Source organism: Staurois parvus, unplaced genomic scaffold (assembly GCF_062004578.1).
Source record: "Staurois parvus isolate SC_StPar_1 unplaced genomic scaffold, SC_StPar_1.0 ptg000165l, whole genome shotgun sequence".
Lineage (NCBI taxonomy): Eukaryota > Metazoa > Chordata > Amphibia > Anura > Ranidae > Staurois > Staurois parvus.
The window spans coordinates 2,757,481-2,776,304 of NW_028317961.1; the positions used below are offsets into that span (position 1 = coordinate 2,757,481).

The window sequence follows — 18,824 nt, forward strand, 5'->3', positions numbered from 1 at the left end:
CTGAGTGCAGGGCAGCTGCCCCTTTTGCTCCTCCTTGAAGACGGCCCTCCTGCAAAGTACATATCAGAGCACACTGATCTCTCAGAGCAGTTCCCTCCTTTCCAGCCAACAAAAACACAGCCTGTGACAGTCCAACAGTCTTTCCTGTCTTGTGCAACCACTCACACCTGGTTTAGTTAAAACACCTCTATTTCATGTGGAAAAGTCCATTGATCCTGCCACCTGGTTTCCTCTTACATATTTACCTAACAAGAGCTTAATCATAGAAGAACCTCTTTGGTTAACCCCTTGTTGGGTGAAATGCATCAAAAAGTGAAAATACTAGGTGGGGTGCTCATTGAACAAATGGAATGGAATAAAAACATTTTACCTGAACCTGCTTAGTGGTGTGTGCTCCACATTGTTTGGTGGACTCTGAGCAAAGAACAGTTTGGGAGCTGTGCTTTCAAAGTGGAAATGCATATTCTAACATAAACCTTTGGAATAGTATTGTTTTTTTGGATTGTTGTTGTACTGTTCCCTTGGTGTTTATGTGTGCAAGTATGGCACTGATGGGTGGTAGCAATAAAATGGGGTGAGTTGCACAAGATGAGTAGGTTGAATGCTCCTAATTACAGATGCTTCAAACCACAGCTCTAGTTATCTGCGTTGACCCAATTGTTTAAATGTAGTTTTGCACTGTGAAATGGTAGAAAATAAAAGTTTGAATTTAGTTCTAATTTGAAGCTTGAACCTCAAATACAGAATTATTCTGGTCTTTAGATCTGTTCACTTTGTAAAACATAATGATAATGCTTATTTTCCTTTAGGTCAGAAGTTAGTAAAAATAAATATGCTGGATGCCTAAAAGACATTGAGATCTCCCGAACACCATACAACTTACTTAGCAGCTCTGAGAACATAGGATTAACCAAGGGATGTGCACTTGAGGTATGTTTGCAATTTTTTTAAACTCCTGCCTTTTTTATACCACTGGAGTGTGTCTGACATTACTTATTCTGGAAATCTGCTACAGATCAGGGCTGTATTTGAACATTAGGCTTCCCTAGGCACACCTGAATATAAATTATCTGATAGCTTTTCTCTCATTTATTTTAGTAAAATGAATGCTAGCGCTTGATAATAAAATAACAGTCTGCTTTGTATTCATACAAAAAAAGGAATTTGGGCGCAATAGGCCACCAAAATACAGCCACTTTTTAAAGGTGCTTAATTAAAAACAGTCCAGTGATAGGGGTGAAGAGTAGCAGCTCCAAAGCAGGCAGAGGAAACCTTAACTGTAACAATAAGAGGAAAAAAAAGCAAAAACTTTATGCATTAAGAACACTGGGCACAAATATTAAAAATAAGAAATGCGTTCACAATGGCTCAATCAGAAAAGCCTTCAATAAGCCTGTTAATGTTTGTTTTTTACTTATTCACAACTACAATTCAATTGTAAGATACTAAACAAGAGAAAGGAGTTACAGTTTCATGTTTCTTGAACTACAGTGAGTCTTTTGAGTCCTCCTAATATTTCCTGCAACCCTTTACCCACACAGTTAATTTGCTGAATATAGTCACAAATGTCCAGAGGTGAACAGAAGAGGAAAAGAAATATAAAAAAAAAAAGACTAAAATAGTTTGCTAATGTTGAGGCTTGGTGCTGCTCATGCCAACCTTACCATCCTATGCATTGGCCTACAAGTGCTATTATGATAAATACAATGCTGTTAACATGCAAGGAATCCACATAGAAGATCCTCAGGTAGATTTAAAGTGCAGCTTTAATTTCAGTTATAGTAAGTGTCCCTGTCACAACTTTAATGAACTGTTATAAAGATAACAGTGGACTTTACACTTTATGGCCTGCAGTCTTTGAATGTACTTTCCATATTGAATTATTACCTATTTTACCTGCACTAGAAACACAATATATGTAGTGACAAACCAAATAATTTAATACGGTGTGAAATGAATAAATAATAAATAAATAATGGTGTAATGTGGCTGCTGCTGTTGCCAAAGGTTCTATAACCTTCAATAAATATTGGACCAATTTTACTGTCCTGACCTCTACTGGTATGTCTTAGACATTTCATATATTACAAAATACAGGCACATGTGATTACCAAATTACAATCTCCACTGTACTAATACAAATGAATACATAAATACTCAAAATGTGCTCAGTGTCCAAAACAATCTCCACTGTACTGTAATAAATATAAGTATTGGTGTATTCTATAATAAATATGAAAATCACTGCAGTCATTAATAAAAAATGATCTTATGCACTCTCCAAACCCTGATATTACAATATGGTGCTCCGCCTCCTTCGCTCCCCCACTCACCAATAGTTGCTGACTGTAATGCACAGCAATAAGAGTCAGAATGTGCTTTGGTAGGTGATATGTTCGGATTTTATTTTTCTTTATTCACCATCACTCCTTTCCAATGATCCTAGATTGTAAGCTCGAAAGAGCAGGGCCCTTGATCCCCTCATGTTTTGCATTGTATTGGTATTGTTCTGTCACATGTTCTGTCTCCCTTTGTAATGTACAGCGCTGAGCGAACTATTGGCGCTTTATAAATACTGTATAATAATAATAATAATAATGTGGTACAATTAACATGCAGGAATGATCTTAAAAAAAAAAAAAAAAAAAAAAGTATATAGTGCAATTCCAATTTTTTTCAATTAAAATATTAGAAGCATGAATATACTCACAATACAAGATGAAAGCCAAGCCAAAAAGTCAGACCGGAGACGCCGCCTTGACGGGCATTCCAGTGACCACATGTGAAATCAATGGAAGTTTCCCGCTTAACACGTTTTTCCCCGTCTTCAGAAGCTTAATTTTAGCTTGATCAGTGAGGAGGAAGACAGGGCAGAGCTCAGTCAATACAGAGCTCTGTCCTGTCAGTGGGGTTGTGCCGGCTTTTATTTCCTTGTAAAGCAGGGAATAATACCTGGCACATCCTTTAGTGAAAGCACCTCACAGTACACACATAAACACTGGTTTAATGTCACTGGATCCCACAAAGTGTTAAAAGTGTCGGTTAATGTCATATTGCTCACTATACTATCGCACTCACGCTATTAGTCACTGATCAACTCCATTACTAGTATAAAAATAAATAAATAAAAATTCCACTATTCATACCATGGTTTGTAGATGTTATAACTTTCATGCAAACTAATCAAAATTCGCTTATTGGAAAAATGTTTTACCAAAAATATGTAGCAGAATACATATTGGCCTAAATTTCTGAAGAAATTAGATTTTTCATTTTTTTTTAATTGGATATGTTTTACAACTTAAAAAAAATAGTTTGTTTTTTTTAATTTCTGGTCTTTTTTCATTTATAGTGCAAAAAAAAAAAAACAGTGGTGATCAAATAGCACCAAAAGAAAGTTATATTTGTGTGAAAAAAATGATATAAATTTAATTTGTGTACAGCACTGCATGACCGCCCAATTGTCAGTTAAAGTAACGCAGTGCCAAAAAGCAAAAAATGGCCCAGTAACAAAAGGAGGTAAATCTTCTGGAGGTCAAGTGGTTAAGTAGGATTACAGAAGCATAAAATTATCTTTTAATGGTTGGTCAAACAATGACCATCTGCCAACTCATAAGATACTGTATCTTTAGTTATATTATTTATTCTGAACAGGAAAGATAGTTTATTGAATCTAATAAAAAGTTGCTGCTGATTCCACGTTTTATAATTAAGCTCTGGTGTGACGGTACACATTTAATTTTTCTTTCATTATGTCTTTATGGCATAATAATAGGGTTGTACAGAAATAGTTAGTGAGGTCATATGGTATACAAGAGAAAGTATAATACACACCTTTATTTTTAATCATGTTGTAGATAGGTTGACTTGAAAACCTAGAAATATAGAGCACCTTTTCATATTTAGTTTCAGGTTTTCTTTTTATTATTAACATTAAGCTCTTTTTATATTGGTTCTTCCTGTATTTGGCAAAGTGAAAATCATTGAAAATCTGACCTCTTTGCATATTCTGAAAGCCTCGTTCTGATCGAAAAATAAAATCTATATTATGTATCAATGAATGTTGACGTAAAGCTAAAGGTAAATGTTTCTAAATGTTTTCTCTTTAATAGGTAAAATTTCCCAGGCTAACATTTTTTATAAGACTCCCTATCCAAGTACAAATAAAATAATTACTGCAAAATGCAGGTACATTCTTTTAAGTGTATTATATCGGAAAGAAACTTAAATGATGACCTATTAATGACTTTTATAATTGCATTAAAAGATCACTAGTCTGTTGTACAGTATATCGTTGTACAAAAAATAGGACTGAAAAGTTTTGCTTTCAGAGAACAGTATTTAACACTGACAAATATATAGTTGTCACACTTAAAATGCATTGAAAGGTTCCTCTATTTATAGTGCGGATGTTGAGTTGTGACCTCAGTCACAAATCTTATCTATATAAAACTTGCATGCAGCAATAGCAAAGGCACTTTGACAGCTTAACTGACTTTTAAACAAAACAAAGTGATAAATTAATGTTTTAGAGATTATGGTTTGTACTCTGCAGTAGACTTATTAACTTATTTTATCCTTTTTATCTATATCTGATTGTCTGGGCCATTGCATGACTGGATCATCTCCAAGTGTAACATTTTTTATTAGTTTGCTGTACATCGTGTATACATGTACTATACCCAATGTTTATTACTGTGAGTGATAATCTGCAAGACCATTTTACTATTTTTCTTTAATAAAATTTCAGATATATGATATATACAGTTGTGTTCAAAATAATAGCAGTGTGTTGAAAATAGTGAATAAAGCTCAACATCCTTCTAATAGCTTTTATTTCCATACATACAAATGCATTGGGAACACTACACATTCTATTCCAAATCAAAACATGAAGAAAAATATATAAAATTTGTGTTGTTCCTCTAAAAAAATTGAAGAAAAGTGAATATTAGACTGTTCAAAAAAAATAATATTTAGTTGTATAAGCACTGTTTCTGAGAACTGCTGTACATCTGTGTTGCATGGAGTCAACCAACTTCTGGCACCTGTGAACAGGTATTCCAGCCCAGGATGATTGGACTACATTCCACAGTTCTTCTCTATTTCTTGGTTTTGCCTCAGAAACTGCATTTTTGATGTCACCCCACAAGTTTTCTATTGGATTAAGATCCGGGGATTGGGCTGGCCACTCCATAACGTAAATCTTGTTGGTCTGCAACCAAGATGTTGCACATTTACTGGTATGTTTGGGGTCGTTGTCTTGTTGGAACACCCATTTCAAGGGCATTTCCTCTTCAGCATAAGGCAGCATGACCTCTTCAAATATTCTGATGTATTCAAACTGATCCATGATCCCTGGTATGCGACAAATAGGCCCAACACCGTAGTATGAGAAACATCCCCATATCAGGATGCTTGCGCAACCATGCTTCACTGTCTTCACAGTGTACTGTGGCTTGAATTCAGTGTTTGGGGGTTGTCTGACAAACTGTCTCCGGCCACTAGACCCAAAAAGAACAATCTTACTTTCATCAGTCCACAAAATGTTGCGCCATTTCTCTTTAGGCCAGTCAATGTGCTGTTTGGCAAATTGTAACCTCTTCAGCACATGTCTTTTTTTCAACAGTGGGACTTTGCGGGGGCTTCTTGCAGATAGCTTGGCTTCACATAGGCGTCTTTTAATTGTAACAGTACTCACAGGTAACTTTAGACCTTCTTTGATCTTCCTGGAGCCAATTGTTGGCTGAGACCTTGCCATTTTGGCTATTCTATCCATTCGAATGGTAGTTTTTCGCTTTCTTCCACGTCTTTCAGGTTTTGGTTGCCATTTTAAAGCATTTGCGATCATTTTAGCTGAGCAGCCTATCATTTTATGCACTTCTTTATATGTTTTCCCCTCTCCAATCAACTTTTTAATCAAGGTACGCTGTTCTTCTGAACAATGTCTGGAACGACCCATTTTCCTCAGAATTTCAGAGAGAAATGCACTGTAACCAGCATGCACAACATTTTCTGCCTTCCTTCCTTCCTTAAATAAGGGCAATAATTGTCACCTGTTTTTCAAAGAACTCCACACTGCTATTATTTTGAACATGCCCCTTTCAATTAGTGATTCAATTACACAGAATCAGCAGCATGCATGTCATGACTGTTGGGTCTGTTGGATTTCTATTACTCGACTACACCTGCTAGTAAATTATTTGCCATGTAGAAATATCATTTCTACCAAAAACAGTGATTGATCAGGTTAGTGATGTCTGACTGCTAATATTTTGAACACAACTGTAGATGGAAAGAACAACCAACATACAGAAAGAAAAGAGGTAGGCCAATCACACTGAGCACAGCAAGTTGTGAGACAACTGTCTGTCCTTGTACGAGTCACATGCTGCTGGGACCCTATTCAGTCTTCTTCCCAATTCAGCTCACAAGTGATAGCAACATCTTTGTTTCTTTATCTTTAAAGAAAAGGAATGCTCAGGTATTAGCATGCTGGTAAATCATTTTTTGTGATTAAAAAACATTGCTTCCAAACACACAATTGTTACAAACAACACTCAGATGGTCTTATCATATAGCAATAGTGTTGACAGACAGTCATAAAATATGAGTTGTTACAAGACAGATATCATACACTCAGTGGGTTAAGGTGGATTTCCAATTTAGGCTTAACCTGGAATTAGAAAAGCAGATACTTTACTTACTGTATGTGTGATAACAATTCACTCACAATACAGTTGTATTATGTTATGTTGCTCTTGAGGACTGCTTGCACACATCAGCATAATCCACCCTAGGCACATGTGCACATATTGTAAGCCCAAAAATTGGCTGTTATAGCAGGAATCGGCTGACATTTGGACCATTTGTACAGATGTCCTTCTGTCAGAAGCTGGTCTAAGGACTGTTGTTTTGGTGAAGGGACATATTGGAAAACCAGCATCCAATCAGCACAATGGCTACATGCCTTGATTAGTGTGTTCCGACGGGAAGGGGCACATCGCTTGTCCTAGTACAGCGATCTCTCTTTTTTTTACATAGTTAGTCTGGCTGAAAAAAAGACAAAAGTCCATCCAGTTCAACCATTAATATAAAAAAAAAGTTATAATGCTACACCCACAGTTGATCCAGAGGAAGGCAAAAACCCAAGCATGATATAATTTGCTCCTGCAGGGGAAAAAATTCCTTCCTGATTCCCCGAGAGGCAATCGGATATTCCCTGGATCAACTTTACCTATAAATGTTAATAACCAGTTATGTTGTGTGTATAGGAGAAAGAATCCAGGCCTTTTTTAAAGCAATCCACTGAGCTGGCCAGAACCAACTCTTGAGGGATCTATTCTTAATGTGAAGAAACCTTTCCGTGTTTGGGGATTACATTTATTTTCCTCCAGACGTAAAGAGTGCACCCTTGTGCTCTGTGATGACCTCAAAGTGAATAACTCTACACCGAGTTCACTATATGAACCACTGATGTATTTATACATGTAAGGTTGAATGAAAAAAAAATTTAATGTGTGTATCAGGCGTTATAGTGGACCCAAACTGAAAAATAAAGTTGTGCTAGGTTTTTGATAGGGACCATTTAAAAGAATATTGTGCCTAGGCAGTAGCCTACAAATGTACTTTCGATCTTAAAATCATCTTGAAAAGTAGTGTTGCACTTTCCTGTATCTAGGCAGTTCTCTCCATTGAATTTCATAGCTGGTGTGGGGTTAGCTCAGGTGGGGGATCTCCTTCCCTGGGACAAAGGTAGACCGCACAGCAGGCTTTCAAAATCTGACTGGTTGTCAGCTTTATTTAAAAGGTTTGCAGAAAATAAACAGAACATGAAAATAAACCCTTGCCATCCAGGCACTAACTAAACAAAAGGCGTTTCCTCTCTCAGAGGTGAAGGGCTTCTCCCTGTCACCGAAATAAAACAAAAGCAAACCTTTTCTTGTAGGTATAGTACACACACAGCTCTCTCAGAACACCTCTCTGAGTCCCAGGCCACGAGCAACTCCTTGCTCCAGCCCTGCCTTATTTATACCACCTATTGGTGGTCATCAGTGGAGCCCAAACTCTGGTCCGGACCCACCTGCTTAACTGTGGCCCCGAAAACCCGGAGTGGACTCCACCTAATCGGTCAGGTATGAGCATATGCGAGGTGACACATAGCGTCCCTCTATCACCTCGCCGTTCATCCTGTCACACTGGTTATCATTGTAAGATCTATAGCACTCCTCCTTGTTGACGGGAGCTAGCCTGATGAGATCTAAAATGAGATTTGATGATGTTACTACTCCACTGTTCACTGTTATTCTTGCTGAAGAGGAAGCTGTACCTGAGAGTCTGCAGTGCAAGAATCTTCTTGCTTATTGTAGATCTGTGTTTTCTGTACTCATCCTGCTGCTGCTTCTTCCATCATTTATCAAATCACTAGTTTTGGGGGAACCAGCAAAACCCTGCTCCTCTACCATGATATATGTAACTTAAATGAAAGGTTTCCCTCCCAAATACTCATGGAGGGTTAAGACTCTCTGGCTCTTCTAGTCAACACTTGCAGGAGGCAGGCACTTAGGGAGCTGTTTTAAACAGAGAACAGATATTGATCTATACTATATACTGAACACTTCAGTGTTTACTCCACAGTGCGCCTGCATTTTATTAGCAAATCATAAAATGCAGGCCATGGTACAGAGACAGCAGTGTCCTGCATAATGCTGCAGAGAACACATTGGTATAGGAGGAGAAGTATTATGACTTCTCCTCCCATTTTATTTTCCCCCATTCATGAAAATGACTGATGCTTCACTTTCTTCAGAGCCTCAAATCAAGGGAAATGCTAAAATTGCTAAACACATAAGAACTATATTACATTTTACAATTTCTATGGATTATAAACAGTTTCTTTGGATGAACTGATTAAATTATAGGCCCGTCACTGAATAATTTTTATTTGCCTCTATTCATTTCTTGGAAAAACACAATGATAGGCATACAGTAAATTATGAAAACTGTAATTTCCTTAGAGCTGGTCTTCTTCTCCAGCAGTAACTCTCTGAAAAGTTCAGTAAAAATGTTGTTAGCATTTTTTGATTCCTAGAAAATGGCCCTTCCTTTTTTCCCCACTGAGAGTTAATTTTCAGTCTTGACAACGAATTTTATCTGTCGGGACTAGCTTTTTTTTGCCAGTGTTCTGTTTTTTCCTTGTGACTACATTAAATTCTAATAAGCTGCTTGAAATATATTTAAAGTTCTAAACCTTTAAACCTTTCAATGTTAAATCATGTTATTACATTTGTGTGTACCAAATAAACACTCAACGTGTATAAAGATTTAATGTAATGTACTGTTGTAATTTAATGTACCTTTCTTTAGTCTATATTATGACATTAAAGCGTCACTGATCATTAAAAATCCATTTTTACTCTCGCTTAAATTTCTATTTTAGGTATAACATGCAGTAAGTCTGAGTAAATGCCTAATTTTGCAGTAAAAAGAGTGGCCTTAATTAGCTAGTCATTCGTACAGGAGAATCTACCACAATACCTAAAATAGTCATATTTAGAGTTTTTCAATACAATATTTATTTTATGAGGCTTTATTCATTTGAATAGGCCCATGGTTTCCAACTAAAACTTAACTTAACATAAACCAACAACTATTGTGACAGCTAATTAAAGTTGTTTCTCTTTCAAAACTTCAGAAGAAAAAAGATTTATAATCCTGTTAGTTTGTACACAACCTGTTTATTGCATTATAATATTACCTGTATGCTATTCAGCAGAGATCACTTCTAGTAGTTTATGGCTTGAGTTCCTAATTAAGACCATAAAACAGTTTTATTATAAGCAACAAATAAGGTAAATGCAGTCATGTGTCCTTAAACTCAATTTATCCTATGCTATACTGATTGAAGTAGACTTCCCAATTTTACTACGAACCAGGATGTACAGTATGCAATCTTAGAGTCTAACTGCAGTACATTGAAAGACTGAAATATAAACTGAATTATGTAATGGTAGTATTATGTCTCAAAGTGGAACTTCAGCTAAAACCTTTATCATGGAGAAGGGTTAACAATCCTCTTTTTTGTATTGCTGCCCGTGTCTTCACTGGAGAGATTGAACCTCTCTATTTCTCCAAATAACCACTGATTCGGGGACTGGAAGTTATGCTCAGCCAAACTTTAAAGGGTTTTCAAGTTCCACCTTGTTGAGGAGAAAAACAGAAAATTGGGGGCAGAAATATGTACATGAAAGACAAGGGAATTTGCATAAATGCGTATTCAGCATAGTATTTAGTCCCCTGAAACTACCAATAATGTTAAGGAAGCTCTGGTTTGGTTATCCATAGCACTTTGTGTGTGAAAGAAAGAAATAGTTATCTAATACTCGAACAGAATATTCACAACCAATAGGGCCTTATAGACCTTGTACATAAAAATAGTTACACTATAATCTAGTGACCCACAAAGACCAAAGGATGTTGATTTCTTGATAACTAAATCCAGAACAACCTCTCTGCTAAAATTTGGGTGTACTGAAAAGAAGAAGTCCCCCTCTTTGACCCCCAGATAATATTAATAATAATAGAAAGAGGTCAGGATTTTATCCTGTTCACACATGTGCAAATTAGAAATTAGAAGTCAGAAGGCTGAATCGGACCGCACTGCTCAGAAATCTTACAGGACTCTTTCAATCCGCACTGAATCCGCACTGCCAGTGGTATTTCACATGTCGTGTGGATTGGACGTGGTTCCAACCCCATCCAATCTACATATATGTGAACTGGCACTAATACAGTGCAGTGAAGCTTCATAAAATGGGGAATTTTTCCAAAGATATATGCTTTGAATGCCAAAGCTTAGAAGTTTCTGTCATCATTTAACTCCTCATTCAACAGTGCTCTCAGACTTTGGGTCAGATCTTATGGATTTTATCTGGGATGTTCTTTTCTGTTCCCGGTTCCCAATTCCCAATAGTTTGTATACTAGTACATGTGCAGTATATTAAATAAATTTGCATTTGCTATCAGAAATCTGTCTCTTTGACTTTTTAGAAGCATCTAGGTATGGATAAATATTTTTTTAATGTTACAGACTGACATATCAAAGGAAGTGTAGTATGCAGAATGTAATAAAGTTTTAGGAATGTGGAATAACAGCCTACATACAACATTCACTTCAAAGCATGGTTTAATATGTTCAGAATTGTAATCCTTAATTAATGATTAAAGAACCATTTGCAGGCCCTATAAGCTTAATCAACACCTTTAACAAAAAAATATATATATATATTTTGGAATGACAGATACAGCAACTTTATCTAACAGATTAATTTGGTTGAATCTTGATTCATTTGGAGCAATAATGCAGAGCATAAATGGTATTGTATCAGCATGTAAATTTAGATGCCTTTCTTAATTGATGTTGTATTTGTGCCTTTTTCATTTTCCAGAGAGTATATGTAGTAAGTTTTGCAAAGCCTGGATATGTAGAAGTACCACCAGTATCACTGGACCCTGGGACAGAGATTACATTGTCGTTTAGCACTAAAAATGAATCTGGAATGATTTTATTTGGAAATGGAGGAAATCTTTTTTCTACAAGAAGGAAGCGTAGGCAAAGTGGACAGGTAACATATTGCATGCTATATATTCAAATCAATTTTAATTCTTTTATAGGCAGCTTTTTTACACACATCTGCTTCGCTGCACAACCGGTGACAGGTGACACTTCTTTCCTGGCTTATCCATACAGTTTTGCATTCTACATTACCCTTCCAGTCTGCTCACTGAGCAACAAATCAGCCTGAACATCTCTGTGATTTTAGCAGGGAGGTGATCCAGGAAGAAATAAAGATGAATTATGAAGTATTAGTATGACTTTCCTGGAGGAGCAGTGTGACAGCATGTTTGAGTCACAAAACTAGCTGTGCAGAATTGAAAACCCCTTAAAACAGTAAAACATACTGTATATGTATTGTAAGTGTGTATTTAGCTGTTTTCCTGGAGTTCCATATTAAACTCTGTACAACATGGCTTTCTGCGTTTAGCAATGGAGGGTCTATTCATTTTAATAGCCAGAATAAATTATTATTCTGGCCAATAAAATTAAGTTCCAAGCTCTTGACACCTATAAACGCGCCTAAAAGCTTGTAAAAGACTTAGACATTTTTACAAGCGTCAGGATTTTTTGCTGCCAAAACGTGGCTGCCAAGAAGAAAGACTTCTAGGAGAGTTTGCAAATCTTCCTGTGTCCTGTGCATGCGAGGCCTAATATGAAGTCCACACTGTTAGAAAACTAACAGTATATTATATTATTACTTATTGTGCTATTGTACAAAAAGTAATTTGAAATCATTTGCAAAAGACCCATCAGATCTTGCCCTAAAGCTACATTAATTCTTTATGCTTCAGGTATTTTATGCAGTTCTTTTAAGAAAAGGGAGGTTGGAAGTTTCTGTCCCTGGACCTAAAGACATACATCGAATAACCATTAGACCTGAGAAGGGAGAATTTCATGATGGTAAAGAACACTCTATCCGGATTGAAAGGTCAAGAAAGTAAGTGACATTAGCTTTGAACTTTTTTTATGGGATTAAAGCCAATGATGTATGCTTGATTTTCTCTGCCATAATTATGTCTGTGTCTGTTCATTTTAGGAATTTTGTATATTTGGTGATAAAAAGTCAGGGTATCTAAACAGTTAGATATGTTAACAAGCAAAGGTTTTCGCTCTCTTTGGTTAATCTCTAACACAGTTTCCTTGACTAGATCATAAGATCACAGCAAAAATGAACACGTTTCTAGTACAACAGGATGGGGGGGGGGGCTGGGGGGAGGGTTGGGGGAGAAGGGTAATGTGGAATAAATCTGGTATCAGATACCTGATATCAGAGGCAGACTGACAACTCATGGGGCCCCCAGGCAGTAGGGGATCATGGGGCCCCTGTGTCCTCTCCCACACCCAAAAAAGCCAATGAAAGGTACCAGGGGCATCTCATGGGGCCCCCCACTGACCCCGGGCCCTCGGGCAGTGCTCGAATGGTCAGTCCACCCCTGCCTGATATCTGTTCTGATATCTAAAAAATGAAATGTGGATATTTTGCTAGTGTTGGTGGCCGCCTTTAGGATGCTTCCTGGGTGTGATGTCTCAATTATTATATTCACCGATTTATTCAGATAGCTCAAAGCAATTTGCGCAGGTTTGTTACCTATTTTACATGCACTTGATTTTGTTTTAAACAATCACGCTTGCCTAACTGTAGAATGATTGTAATAAACAGCATTGTTAAGTAGACAAAATTGCAATGATTATACTCCCACTGCCTGGTAAACTTGCTAGAATAACTTCTATCTCATGCATTCTAAATGAGTACGTAGCTATAATATCTTAAATCTGAGAAAAGCACTATGTTTCTAATGCCAGTATTCAGCCAGAGTTTAGGATGAAAAGAACATCCTGTTCTTGTTTATCTAAACTATGAAGTTAATAGAACAGAGAACAATGCAATTACTTCTCTTACATGAACAAGGTTGCTTGTATTGCCCTCTAAAGGTACCTGTAAATTTATCACATTTTACATTCAATGTACATCTAGCTTTGCTTCCCGTGGTGTGAATATTCAGCAGCGTGTTGATTTGTCATTCAGTGACAATGGAAGCCGCTTACTCCTGGATATAATAATCCAAACAGATGTATCTCCCATGCTGTTTTAAAGCCAACTGAGTGTAATCATGTAACTTAGCAATGCTGCGTAAAACTTTTACTATACCAAAGCCATTTCCATTTCCAGAATGGTACATGCAAAGCAGATGGAATCAGCATTAAAAGCATTTCTAAAGTAGAGACCAGATCATTAGATGAACATTATTGCTCTTTGCTGTGCAACAGGTTGTTTTTCTAATTTGGTTAATATAAAAGCTATTAGCTTTTAGATTTATACAAACAAAACTATCTGGTGCGCTGGTCTAATTCACCACAGTGGTTAGGAGATTTTCCAAAGTCAATGTCCAAAGTGTTTGGCACTGCAGCTCTCTATAAATTCCTGTGGGGGTGGAAAAATGCCTGAAACAATACTAAAGGGAGAGAGCGCACAACCACCCTAGAGTAATACAATTTTATTGGAGCAACAATTAAAAACCTTTCAACAAATGCAATCACATTTTGCAAATGAGTATATAGTGTATCAGTGCCTAACAGCAGCCTCTTGCGTGATCACTGTAAGATGACAGAACAGGAATGCACATAGTGATTGCTGTGATGACGCGTTTCGGAGGTGTCGCTTGACTTGATAAAGGAGGCCACGCCTCTGAAATACATCATCATACCAACCGCTATGTGTGTTCCTGTTCTGTTATCCCTTTGCCTGTGCAGCGGTCTTTCATCAGTGAAGTAGCTGGATCAGGAGCATGCACAGTTGGGAGGGCACTCCGGTGTTCAGTCAGGGCGGACTCAGCATAGAAACAGCGGGTTATGCAGAGGCATCCTTTTACACCGGATCTTACAGTGATCATGCAGGAGGCTGCTGTAAGGCACTGATATGCTGTAAACTCATTTGAAAAATTTGAGGAAAGGTTTTTAATTGTTGCTCCAATAAAACTACTACACTAGGGCTGTTGTGTGTTCTCTCCCTTTTGTATTGTTTCTAGCTTTAAATTTGCCAGAGCAAGGGCTACGGATTTAAAATCATGTACATTACAACAAAATATATGATATTATACTTCTATACAGCCAAACAGTAATTCCAAAGCATAGTTCTGTATTTTCTCTCTTTTTAGTGTTTTTACCGTGCAAGTTGATGAAGATAGAAGCCAGACACTGAAGATGCCAGCAGGTCATTCATTAAGCGTGAAAAAGCTCTTTGTAGGTGGGATCCCATCTGATGCTCAGCCTACAATGTTCAAGGGTGTTCCACCATTTGAGGGATGCATATGGAACCTTCTCATCAATGCAGTGTAAGGCAAACCACCCTTTCAAAAATTATGTACAACTGAACCTTAACAGTTAATCTAACTGTAATATTGAACTCTAAATTTCACTTGTAAAAATGAACCTCTAACCCAAAAGCTAACACTAAATTGAACTTCTTATAATATGCTTAATCCTAAAATTTAATTATACCCCTCCAACTAATCTTAAATCCTAATACAACCATCAAAAACACCAACAAAAATCTTCTGATACAATGATATGTACATTTAATGAATTTTATGCATGTTTATTATGTTTTTTTACCCATATACAGTGAGGAACAGAAGTATTTGAACACCCTGCGATTTTGCAAGTTCTCCGGCTTAGAAATCATGGAGGGGTCTGAAATTGACATTGTAGGTGCATTCCACTCTGAGAGACAGAATTAAAAAAAAAAATTCAGGAAATCACATTGTATGATTTTTAAAGAATGTATTTGTCTTGCACTGCTGAACATAAGTATTTGAACACCTCAGAAAATCAGTGTTAATATTTGGTACAGAAGCCTTTGTTAGCAATTACAGAGGTCAAACATTTCCTGTAGTTCTTGACCAGGTTTGCACACACTAACAGGGATTTTGGCCCACTCCTCCACACAGATCTCCTCTAGATCTGTCAGGTTTCGGGGCAGTCGCTGAGCATCACGGAGTTTCAGCTCCCTCCAAAGATGTTCTATTGGATTTAGGTCTGGAGACTGGCTAGGCCACTCCAGAACCCTGATATGCTTCTTACGGAGCCACTCCTTGGTTATCCTGGCTGTGTGCTTTGGGTCGTTGTCATGTTGGAAGACCCAGCCACGACCCATCTTCAATGCTCTGACTGAGGGAAGGAGGTTGTTGCTCAAAATCTCACAATAAATGGCCCCATTCATCCTCTCCTTAATAGAGTGCAGTCGTCCTGTCCCCTTCGCAGAAAAGCACCCCCAAAGCATGATGTTACCACCCCCATGCTTCACAGTAGGGATGGTGTTCTTGGGATGCAACTCATCCTTCTTTTTCCTCCAAACACGACGAGTGAAATTTAGACCAAAAAGTTCTACTTTGGTCTCATCTGACCACATGACTTTCTCCCATGCCTCCTCTGGATCATCCAGATGGTCATTGGCAAACTTCAGACGGGCCTGGACATGTGATGACTTGAGCAAGGGAACCTTCCGTGCAATGCATGATTTGAAACCATGACGGCGTAGTGTTCTACCGACAGTGATCTTTGAAACTGTGGTCCCAGCTCTCTTCATGTCATTGACCAGCTCCTACCTTGTAGTTCTGGGCTGATTCCTCACCTTTCTTATCATCAGTGATACCCCACGAGGTGAGATCTTGCATGGAACCCCAGTCCAAGGGAGACTGACAGTCGTCTTTATCCTCTTCCATTTTCTAACAATTGCTCCAACAGTTGATCTATTTTCACCAAGCTGCTTGGCAATTGCCCTGTAACCCTTTCCAGCCTTGTGGAGGTCCACAATTTTGTCTCTGGTGTCTTTTGACAGCTCTTTGGTCTTGCCCATGGTAGTAGTTGGCGTCTGACTGACTGTGGGGTGGACAGGTGTCTTTAAAGAGCTCAGACAGGTGCTACTAAGTTAGATTAATGAGTGGAGTAGAGGTGGACTTTTTAAAGGCACTGTAACAGGTCTTTGAGAGTCAGAATTCTTGCTGTTTCTTAGGTGTTCAAATACTTACTGTATGTTCAGCAGTGCAAGACAAATAAATTCTTTAAAAATCATATAATGTGATTTCCTAAATTTTTTTTTAAATTCTGTCTCTCAGAGTGGAAATGCACCTACAATGTGAATTTCAGACCCCTCCATGATTTCTAAGCCGGAGAACTTGCAAAATCGCAGGGTGTTCAAATACTTCTGTTCCTCACACTTGTGTACACACTCAGAAGCCATGAGAGTGCTACTGAATACTGCCATCTTGCATGGGATGTCAGTAGTCCCACCTGGCTTTGTGGTGTCACTCATATGACACTATATCAGGGGTGTCAAACTGGCAGCCCTCCAGCTGTTGAGAAACTACAATTCCTAGCATGCATCTGCTTTTGGGAGTTATACGTGTAACTGTCAATCTTGCAATGCCTCATGGGACTTGTAGTTTGGCAACATCTGGAGGGCCAACAGTTTGACACCTGTGCTCTATATTATTCCCCTTAGCTCATTTCCTCCAGCAGCTGCATAGAAGGTTATACAGTATAGGGTAAACAATTGAGATGCTGGGCCATCACAGAGTAATTAGATACTTCCAGAAAACAAGAGGGCCCTGATATTATTATACAGTATTTTTATAGCGCCAACAGTTCGCTCAGCGCTGCACATTACAATGGGAGTCAATACATGAGACCGTACAATATCAATACAATGCGATACACGAGGGGTTCGAGGGCCCTGCTCCTTGGAGCTTACAATCTAGGAGGGAGGGGATAGTGGTATGGGAGGAAAAGCTGTGGGGGATGGAGTGTTAGGAAGAGTGGAGGAGGTTGGCAATTAGCAGAGGGCGGGGTAGGCTTCCCTTAAGAGGTGGGTTTTCAGGGTGCGCCTAAAGGAGAGGAGAGTAGGTGATAGTCTGATGGATTGGGGTAGGGAGTTCCAGAGGATGGGTGATGCCCTGGAGCAGTCCTGGAGGTAGGCATGGGAGGAGACCAGGGAACTAGAGAGAAGGAGGTCTTGCAAGGAGCGGAGAGTGTATTTTGGGTGGTATTTGGATATTAGGTCAGTGATGTAGTTTGGGGCAGAGTTATGGACAGCTTTGTCAGTGTTAGCATTTTGAATTTGATCCGTTGGGCAATTGGAAGCCAGTGGAGGGATTGGCAGAGGGGGGTGGCAGAAACGGAGTGGTTGGTAAGGTGGATGAGTCTGGCCGCCGTATTCAGGATCGACTGAAGAGAGGATAGCCTGTGGTGAGGCAGGCCAGTGAGGAGGGAGTTGCAGTAATCGAGTCGTAATATGATGAGGGACTGGATGAGTTGCTTAGTAGTTTCTGGGGTTAGGAATGGGCGTATTTTGGAGATGTTGTGGAGGTGGAGTCTGCATCAGTTTGTTAGTGATTGGACTTGGGGCTGGAAGGATAGATTGGAGTCAAGAATGACACCAAGTACTCTGGCTTGCGGGGTGGGCCTGATGGTGGCATTGTTGGACGTGATGAAGAAGTCAGTGAGGGGGGGGGTGCATGGGCTGGGGGGGAAGACTAGGAGCTCAGTTTTGGAGAGGTTCAGTTTGAGGAAGTGGAGCGACATCCAATCTGATATATCGTTCAGTAGGCTAGTGATTCTGGCGGAGACTGAAGGGGTGAGGCGAGGGGTCAAGACATTGATTTGCGTGTTGTCAGCATAGAGGTGGCAGTTGAAGCCGTGAGAGTGTATGGTTGACCAAGGGAGGAGGTGTAGATGGAGAAGAGAAGGGGCCCGAGGACAGAGCCTTGAGGGACCCCAACAGAGAGGGAGAGTGAGGGGGAGGTGGTAGCGTTATAGGTAACGCTGAAGGCACGTTGTGATAGGTAGGATGAGAGCCAGGGGAGAGTGGAGTCTCTGAGACCAAGGGAGTGTAATTTTTTGAGGAGGAGGGGGTGGTCGACTGTGTCGAAAGCCGCGGAGAGGTCGAGGAGTAGGAACACTGAATAGTGGCCATTAGCTCTGGCGTTTAGCAGGTCGTTGGTGAGTTTGAGTAAGGAAGTTTTGGTGGAGTGTAGGGGACAGAAGCCAGACTGTAAGGGGTCGAGGAGGTTGTTGTTGTTGAGGTGGGAGCTTAGGCGGTTATAGACTAAGCGCTAAAGGAGTTTGGATGTAAATGGCAGCAGGGAGATGGGTCTAAGGTTGTTCGGGTCAGTGGGGTCCAGGGAGGGCTTTTCAAGTATGGGAGTGATGT

The 18,824-nt window shown here is 39.0% G+C and overlaps 1 protein-coding gene across 6 annotated transcripts in view; it reads left to right on the top strand.

The window, feature by feature from the left end:
- Window positions 1-18,824, top strand: part of LAMA2 (laminin subunit alpha 2) — a 1,220,316-nt gene that overhangs the window by 1,162,592 nt on the left and 38,900 nt on the right. For all 6 annotated transcript variants that reach the window (XM_089676131.1, XM_089676133.1, XM_089676134.1 and 3 more), the window contains 4 exons: window positions 810-930; window positions 11,448-11,624; window positions 12,409-12,554; window positions 14,773-14,949. In XM_089676131.1, coding sequence (XP_089532257.1) covers window positions 810-930; window positions 11,448-11,624; window positions 12,409-12,554; window positions 14,773-14,949 — 621 coding nt within the window. The remainder of the gene's footprint in view (window positions 1-809; window positions 931-11,447; window positions 11,625-12,408; window positions 12,555-14,772; window positions 14,950-18,824) is intronic.